The following is a 9343-nucleotide window of genomic DNA, read 5'->3' as shown; positions in this document are numbered from 1 at the left end:
CATCTAATATACGTCTTTGTGCTTTATATCTAGAATTATTATCCTTAATTAGATTTAACCTTTCATTATATAAATTTAATAATTTAACCGAAAATTATATTTTTTGGTCAAACAAGAGTGCTGACTAATAAAAGACTAAATCAAGACCAGATTCAAATTCCATTTAGTATCTAAATTGTTGTTCAAAGCCGAAGGGCAAATTACAACGAATTTTAAAAACATGAATTGTGATTAGGGGTGGGCGTTCGGTATTTCGGTACAGTATTTCGGTATTCGGTATATCGATTGTGCATACCAAATACCGTATCAAAGTAGTTCGGTACGGTTCGGTATTTTCTTATTTAGTTCGGTACAGTTTCGGTATGGTTTCGGTATTATACCAAAATCTTTCAAATCTCCCAAGATTATGCTATGCCTAATTGCCTATTGCCTAACATATCTTATGACTTCTGCTGAGAATTCAACCACTCAAAGAAAAACTCAATACCAAATACCGTACCGAAATACCGAAATTTCTGTACCGAAGTATACCGAAATATCGAAAAAATCGAAATCGAAATATCAAATTAATTCGGTTCAGTTCGGAATTTAATTTTTCGGATTTTATGCCCACCCCTAATTGTGATGCAATCAAACACTAGTATATATTAACAAGTGACAATAATTTGAGGCGAGTAGACCATATATTTTTTTATGAAGGTCGACAAAGGCCAGAAAATGAGAAAAGTGTATTAATTCTAGTGGCAATATTAGAAACCTAAGTCATAGCCTTCTATGAAAGGCGTGGAAGTTTATAATAGTACTATATTATATACTGCAGCTAGCTAGTATTACCATATTTCTGCAAAAATTGCAGCACATAATTGATGCATTATTGCCCTTACTCCACCATAACTAAGACACTACTAGTAATAAGAAATTAGAAACGGGAATAAACAGTAAAGTGGTCGGGGAATTTTCATATATTCGCCAACTTTATGGGATTCTCAATATCATTTTCTACTTCCACGCCCATTATTAACGTATCCAAATTAAAGCTCCTCCTTCTTAACCTACTTTTCTTCACTCTTCTTTCTCTTCCGTAAGCTTCTCTAGCTGAAGGCTAAATACAGAGAGAAGCAAAACAGGAAACGAACAAGAAACTAAAGATGAAGGATTGGGCAGCTCCGATCATAGCGACGGCGTTATTTGCGTTTCTATGTCCAGGACTAATATTTCAGATGCCAGGGAACAATAGGCCTGTTGATTTCATGAATATGAAGACCACCTTCGTTTCTATGTTGCTTCACACTGTTTTCTTTGGTTTGTTTCTTATTCTCTTCCTCGTTATTCTCAATATACATCTCTATGCTTAGCTACCAAGAAAACATATACCGTAGATGAGAGATGCTCCACCAATATTTCATTAATTTACGACTTTGCTAGTTTTTGATATTCAAGGTAATTCGGCTTTATTTCAGAGTCGTAAGAATTACAATCTGTAGGAGCTTCTTTTGCAAATTCTACTTTGGTATTCTGATTGTGGTTTTTAATTGAATCTCATAAGACCAATTTGTTTGATTTTCCAAACAACTAAAGTCACATATTACTACCTGCTTTTTCCTTTGGATTCAATTCTCATGTTGTTTATCTAATGGTTACCATTCTGTTTCATTTCCGTTTCTTTTACTTTTTGTTTCTCAAGTCTCAACCAGCTATAATTCAGTCAAAGAGAGAGGATGGGTTGACTCAATTATTGGTGCCTTTAATATTATTGAATTCAATAGTTTAATAATAAGAATCCTCCCGCTCTAAAGAGATAGATGCCAAAGTTAATCCTTTGATAAATTGCAAATTAGCAATCACTCTATTTTAGGTGAAAAAATAAACAACCGCAAATAATTGATTTAACACATCAAAATTTGCAACTGAATGATTCTGATTTTGGAGATGCATATGCAATTCAACAAGCAGAAATTGCCACTATGGCCCCACACAAGAATCAACATCACATGGTGTATTCCACTTGTATTTATAGGTAACTAGGAGTACGAGAAAAGATTACTAGCATTATTAATAATAACAGACTAGTAAAAGAAGAAAAAAGAGCATTTTATTTATAACCAGAGCTTTCCCAACCGATGATACATCACATCAAATCGTAAAAGATTGAATTGAAATTTGAATGCTAAAAAAGAGAAACAAAAGCAAAAAACATGCATGACAAATGACAACCAAACATGACAAACCCAAAAAAGGTAAAAAAGTAAAATGGCCGTCCGTGATAACTAGGATTCCAGTAAAGAGTTAAGAACCCGTATACAAATGGATCCCAATGGCTAATAAGAAGATGCAAATGAGGGCGAAGTACACAATTGAGTGAACCAGTATGGACACTCCACTAGTCTGAAAGTTGCTAAACTCAACAACTCGATTGCGACCTGGTACCTGAATCAGCAAACCTGGCGTTAACAGTACGAAAAGCACCACCGCCACAAACACCGGACCCCAATCGGACATCTTTGCTTCACTCACCAAACGGTGTATGTCCTCTCCCCTTTTGGATTCGCTTAAGCACAACCACTAGTAAATACTATCAAAAAGGTATAGTTAGGAGACTTTATTAGTCTATCCACCCCTCAATTCCATCTTCTTCTCATACAGGGCATGCTGTATACACTACTACAGGGTTCCTCTTATAACGATGGAATTTACACAAGAGAAGAGAGCTGGAGTAGAATGGAGTAAGCTAGGGGGAAACAGAACGTTACCCAATGAAGGTATTCGGATTCACACTTTATCCTTTGCTTATAGTAGGATTGCTGCTTTTGATGTTCAGAAGCACAAAGTAGGTTGCTTACGAGATCAACATTCTGATTCTCCCGACCGACCCCCAAACTCCCACAAGATACATTCAAGATAAATTCTTTCATCTTATTTTCCTCAAGACAATGTTATCCTACCTTATTTCTTTAGATGACGAAACGAATGGTTACGTCTTCCCTAAAACAAAAACTACGAATACGTTACACTAGATAATTTGGCACTTTGACAGCATAAAATGCGGACTACATAGCATTGCGCCTGAGTCGACAAATTCAACAATTATGCTCCTTTAACAAAATTGTATAAATTGAGCTGGATGAAATTTTGCAACACGAGTTGCTTGTGCTTAAACGTGTACAAAACAAACATATCCAATTCACCCTTTCTACTTGGTGCAATTTTGAAAAGATAGCGTTTCCACTCTTTACCCCACATGGTACAAAATCTCTCGCAAAACTATTTTTCTCTCAGTATACAAAACTTGTTATCGCGTTTAACTGTCAAAGGCGGCAATGCAAACAAAAAAAAAACATGATAAGAACATCCATAAGAGAGTTCAGACACAGAAATTGAGACTTAGAAGCAGCAATTATTAAAGCATATAATATCTCGCAACAAGGAAGAGCTCATTTGCTTTTTAATAAAGTTTAATCCGTTGATCACTCAACAAACTACTAGTAAACCAGTCTCTTACTGGCTGAGATATCCAATAGAAGCAATATCTTTCAAACTCTTAGAATATAATCAGTAAACTTGTTCAGTTCCGAAGAAATCAATCAAGGAAACACGAACAAGGGACAATTCAACCCAGTACCCTTCATGCATAGTTCAACCGGAAAATGTCATTCATCACATAGAAACTCCCTTGTTGTGTTGGCATCAAATGAAACATCTGCAGTCCAAGAAAGACAGGAAGAACTTAGAAATTTGAGTGTAAATAAGTTCTGAAACATTGTAGTCATCAAGGAACGCCGGACAAAGCATTTTGCACAGGCTTTAGTATCTGCAGTTTCTCACATATCCCCAGACAATGCAGCAGGGCTATTATCAGAAATAGAAATTCCGATTGGAAAAAATGAGGACTCGATTGTCAGTACTAAAAGTAATTCACAGAAACTTGTCACTTATCATTTTTTGGAATCATCAAGAAACAGAACGCTTTCAATGGTACGTTTGAATATTAGGGAAAGATGCGAGAAGCGGCAAACAAAAAGCAGGAGAAAGGAAAAGAAAATGCAAACGGAGTATTTGCCTATCTTCTCTTCTAATTGGTACGATGGCATCATATAATCTGTCTGTTCCAAGGATGAGGCCAAAGACCACCCATTCAACAATGAATGATGTTTCCTATAATAATAGACCTCTGCTCTATGACAACTAGGGAGGGAAACAATCAGGCAATGCTTCAGAAAACAAGTAATCAATCTGCTAAAGAATAGCTGATTCAATCAAAATAGAAAGCCAGACTTCATCAAAAAGAAAAATATTTAAGTGAAAAGCAAGATAAAGAAAATCAATACTCCTACGAGATATGACCAGAACAACACAACTCAATATTCCATTTACCAAGTACTATTGTACAGGGAAATCAAACATGCTCGAAGACATTCTAAAACTTATGCAATTAAACTTTTCTATACAATCTATAAGGATACAGATAATAAAGCAGTAGGTTGAAAGCCAGTAAAGCTACAAAAATAAGCCTCACAGGAATTGCAGGATAACACACGAAGCACCTTTTGGGTAACATATTGTTCTCTTCTTCCTCAAGTCAGCTACATATAAAGAACTTCGAGTTAAACAATTGCCTTGGACAGTGGCGGAGCCAAAATTTTCGTTAAGGGATGTCAAAATATATAAAAGTAAACATACCAGGAAATTAAGGGGAGTCAATATATAGTATATATACATATAATTTATTTTTTACCTATCTACACAGTGTATTTTTCCCCCGAAGGGGTGTCATTTGACACCATACCCCTTCCTATAAGGTGGCTCCGCCACTGGCCTTGGAAGTTTATTGTTTTCTTCTTCCCTAAGTTCTAAAACACAACCACTTACCCACTGCTTTATTTTCCCTGGACATTGGTGGTCACATACATGTCACGTTACTTTCACATTATCCAACAAATTTCACCAAAAATCATGATAACAGCCATTACACTTCAAATTACCTAATCAATAGTCTTTACCAATCCCAGCAGTATCTATATTCTAGTAAAGCTTATCTGCAGGATACTTTACAATGTTCACTCTAAACATATTATCTAGAAGAAATGTTATGACTACTATCAGACTATCACTAGCTCCTTTTTCCGAGTAAGTGTCAGACTATCACTAACATCAAGTAATTATATTGCAAAATTGTGGCTTATTATCCTATTTGGCATAATGGAACATATTTATCATTCTATTCGAATTCTAGATTGTCAAAAGAAGTTGGGTCGTCGTAAGGGTCCCTGAAACTTTATCAAAGACAAAAAGTGAAGGAAGCCATCACCGTATTTGAAATAGCTTCTGGCATATTTGGTACCCTTATCTTGGTTTTTCATGTATCACTGCTAACAGACTGGCTCCTATAAATAACATCAACTTAAACACTTCTTGCCTAAAAAATACTGCTGTTAAAATTTGGTTGAAAACACGTTCCTAGTCAACCAAGCAGAGGTGGATTTGACCTTTGAACTTTATGGGTTCTGGATTCTCGGACAACAACCTCAAGCTCTGAATTTAATTTTTTAAACATATTTAGTGATTTTTTACACATATACAAGATATAGGCCAAAGCTACTAGGTTCTACCGAAACGTATATTCAAGTCTACATGTGCAACTAACCATGAACTGGAAGGAGAAAAAGCCTTTCCAAAACCCTAAATATAAGCTTTGCTAACCCAAGCATACAACCATTGCTTTGGAAAAGAAATTTTGCTTTTTATAGTGCCGTTAGCAATTGTAAGTCCGAGTATCCTTAGACCAAACTATGGATACATTAGCAACAGGAAAAAAATTTAATTTTGGCATTACAAACAGAGAGAAGGCTGCATCAAAGAAAATATTCAAGATAATTCCCTCTATTTCAAGGGATTCAACCTGGTCTGCAGCAATAAACTGAGCAAGATTAGTTGTGCATATGTGAACGGAGGATCGTCATGGTGAATGATGATTCACGGAAAAACCAAAATTGATTTTCACAGATTTGTCGTGGCAGATGAAACACTTTATCAAGCAGGATTTTCTGGGTAAAATGATAATCCATTAAATTTCTCCTCATTTTGGTGGGTTGTGAGGAAGGAAGATGTTCCTTTCCCTTATAAAGGACTTTTCTAGTAAAGTGACGGGATTTCTGTCCAGTGTTTAACAGCCATTATTCAACTTGATGTTATTGAAAGGACCAAGCTTTAAAAGTGATTCATAAAGGACCAACTTACACTTACCATGATACTACAGTACCAAATATGCCAAAAACTCTTAGTTGCAATGGTGGAGATGAAAAAGGTTTTACAGTTGTCCCCTGTTTGTTTGTATTTTCACTTATGTTTTTCTTTTTACTGACAAGAGAAGCTTCGCATTTGCAGACTGCAGAATTTAATGTTGCATTTTCCAACTGTTCTTTATGTGAAAATTCGTTATGCCAAGACAATACTTCAAATAATTTTTTCAACTTCAACCAAATATTGTCCGAACTCCTACTTGGATCATTGAAGAGAAATGCAGCTAAATAATTTTTCAAAGATACACATACTATTCAATGAGACAAAAAAAAGCAAAAACAAAGAGAATGACTAAGGAAAAAAGAGCAACTAGACATGTGAGCATCAACAGAGTCCTAGCATAACAAAATTCACATTTAATAGTATATAGGACAAATATCTTGTTCCCAAAGGGATCTCCACAAGGTAGGGGTAAGGCTGCGTACACACTACCCTCCCCAGAACCTACTATGTGGGATTATATTGGGTTTTTTGTTGTTGTTGTTGTATCTTGCTCCCAAAGGGATTATTGAGTGGTCAAGGCATAAAAATAACAAGCTCGAGGTCTAAGGTTTAAATCCAAGTCACAACACTCAGTAAAAGCCTAACCCATCAACAACTAAAAAGCACTCAGTAAGAGCCTATTTCCTCCACAGTTGGTGGGCATATTACCGGGCACCTGCGTAGAGGCGCCCACATTTGAGGATTGTAGCAAGTTGTAGAGTGAATTAGTCGAGGTGCGCAAGCTAGTTCCAATACCACCATTTTGTAAACACACACACAGAGAGACATATATCCTGTCCAATTACAAGTCTGACATCTAGTAAACAACTTTAAAATTTTTAAAAAAAAAAACGATCAAGACATATAGACATGATCGGTGCTGCCACATTTTAATGTCAGAATACAAACGAAAATGCACGAAGAACTCATCTTCCCACTATTACATCCATCAAAGTCTGCAAACATACTTACGAGTTACCATCAAGGCCATAGCCCATACTACACGAATTTTGCTTATATCTTCACATAGAGCCATTGTATTATTAACATGTTAGCATAACTTGTCCCCCAGCAGTAAACCAAAAGTATATATATCACATGCCTATCTCCAAATTTTTAGAATCTCACTCCACAAAAGGCGAGGCGACTAACATCATGAGATCCGAAATGCAGAGGCAGATACAGGATTTGCATTTATGAGTTCGTGTTCGGGATTCTGCCACAACTCATTTGATTCATTGGGTTCGAAATCAGTTATTGTACTATCTAGTGAATTCGAATGAACCCATACCTTAAACTTTACATGCGTCCCTACCCAAAGGGAAAGTCAACTGGTGTTCGAAAAAGGAAATCTAAATTCCATCCATTTTCGTTTGATAACTGATTTAAAAATTATACTATTACAGATTGTGAAATACATAAGTAGATCGCCGATTATAATAATTAAGCACATGGAACAGCAATAAAAGAGCACTTGGTAATGGGGAAAATACCTGACTGAACTTGAGGACGTGCTCTTCGCCGGGAAGTTGAAGATTGCCACTAACAAAGACAAGCATGCCGCCGATAGGACCAGAAGGCTGACAATCGACGGTGTTGATCTGGTGCTTGCACTGCTGGAAAGGCAGACTGGTAAGCTTAGCCACAATATGCTGAGCTCCTTGAATCTTCACCCCTTCGAAACTTAACATAGAACCTTCTTGGTACAGGTTCGCAAGCCCGGCCCGATTCGAATCGAAGGTGGAGTAGTAGTGCTCCACGAATGCCGTTGCAACTGCGTCTGGATTCATTGCCCCGATTTGAATTCGTAATTTGCTCTGTCCCTTCTTTGCCTCTTTCCTTAACGCAGGCCAGTCAAAACACTCCGTATTATTGGTGAGTAGCTGGAATAATACGCTACAGGAGGAGCCCAAAAGATAAGAATATTAACCACTGACAGGTCAAATAAACTTCCTTTTATTTGGTTTCCCATCTGGTTACCGTTTTTAGGTCTCCACTTAATTTTAGCTAGCGTTTGAATATTAGATTATCAAATTAGTTCTGAAAAATTTATTTGGGTGAAGTTTGATTTTAAAATGAAAATATATTTAAACATCAATTTTTAAAATATAATTTAAAAAAATATAAAATATGACTTATACACACAAGTTTTAAAAACTATTATAAATACCCAACAATATCATTATCAATAACATTCACTATATTATCACAAACCATAGTACTAAACATAAATAAATTTGATACAAAATTATTATTTTTATAATGAACTACATGATAACTATCAGGTGACCGAGAAGACGAAGCAATATTGTTACAAAATAATAAATTGTGGGCTCTTTTATAAAATACAAAAGTTTGGGGCAATTTTAAAAAAATATAATAGTAATATTTTGAGCTGATTTTGGTATTTGGGATTTGAAATTTTGCCAAAATGTAGGCAAAATCTATGACTAAACACATGTTTGCCAAATAAAACCCAAATTTATTTTGGCAAAATCTATGGCCAAACGGGTCCTTAAATTGTATCCGAAATTTAAGGCCTGTTTTGCAATAAAAAAGATTCATTTTTCGATTTTTTTTTTTACTTTTTTCGAAATGAGTGTTTGGTTATGATATTTTCGATTTTCACTTGAATATGAATTTCGAAATTTTTTAAAAATTTGAAAAACTCTAAAAAACTATTTTTCAAAATTTTCACTTCAGATCACTTACAAAAATTTAAAAATAGCCCAAAAATTATATTCATGTCCAAAAACAACTTTAATTTTCAAATAACATTTTCATTTGAAATTGTTTTTACTTTTTCCCGAAATTTTACAATTCTTATGTCCAAACGCCCACTTAATTTTATGAATTTGAAACATTTGATTAAGAATGAAGTATAATTCTCATCCATCATCTTTTGGCGATAAACGCATTTTCTCACTATGATTTTTGTAATTTGTAAAATTGTACAATTAGCGGTACTTTGAAAATGTAAGACCTCAATGTATGAATACTGATTGAAAACTAGATGTTTTTTACTTTGAACTTTGTATTCCGACGGGAAGATTAATATGCAAAA

The 9343-nt window shown here is 35.2% G+C and overlaps 3 protein-coding genes across 3 annotated transcripts; 1 reads left to right on the top strand and 2 right to left on the bottom strand.

Moving 5' to 3' along the window:
* Nucleotides 1-1014: 1014 nt before the first annotated feature.
* LOC104100865 (uncharacterized) lies at nt 1015-1537 on the top strand. Its single transcript, XM_009608216.4, has one exon. It carries the CDS (start codon nt 1149-1151, stop codon nt 1353-1355), a length of 207 nt encoding a protein of 68 aa, XP_009606511.1. The 5' UTR covers nt 1015-1148; the 3' UTR covers nt 1356-1537.
* Nucleotides 1538-2070: 533 nt separating this feature from the next.
* Nucleotides 2071-2620, bottom strand: LOC104100863 (uncharacterized). The gene has a single exon (XM_009608214.3). It carries the CDS (start codon nt 2497-2499, stop codon nt 2287-2289), a length of 213 nt encoding a protein of 70 aa, XP_009606509.1. The 5' UTR covers nt 2500-2620; the 3' UTR covers nt 2071-2286.
* Nucleotides 2621-3374: 754 nt separating this feature from the next.
* LOC104100864 (nuclear transport factor 2B-like) lies at nt 3375-8250 on the bottom strand. Its single transcript, XM_009608215.4, has 2 exons — nt 7773-8250; nt 3375-3697 (listed from the first exon to the last, which is right to left on the bottom strand). Exons 1-2 carry the CDS (start codon nt 8067-8069, stop codon nt 3623-3625), a joined length of 372 nt encoding a protein of 123 aa, XP_009606510.1. The 5' UTR covers nt 8070-8250; the 3' UTR covers nt 3375-3622.
* Between the last annotated feature and the right edge of the window lie 1093 nt (nt 8251-9343).

Source organism: Nicotiana tomentosiformis, chromosome 2 (genome assembly GCF_000390325.3).
Source record: "Nicotiana tomentosiformis chromosome 2, ASM39032v3, whole genome shotgun sequence".
NCBI lineage: Eukaryota > Viridiplantae > Streptophyta > Magnoliopsida > Solanales > Solanaceae > Nicotiana > Nicotiana tomentosiformis.
This window is presented reverse-complemented; position numbering and strand designations above follow the sequence as displayed.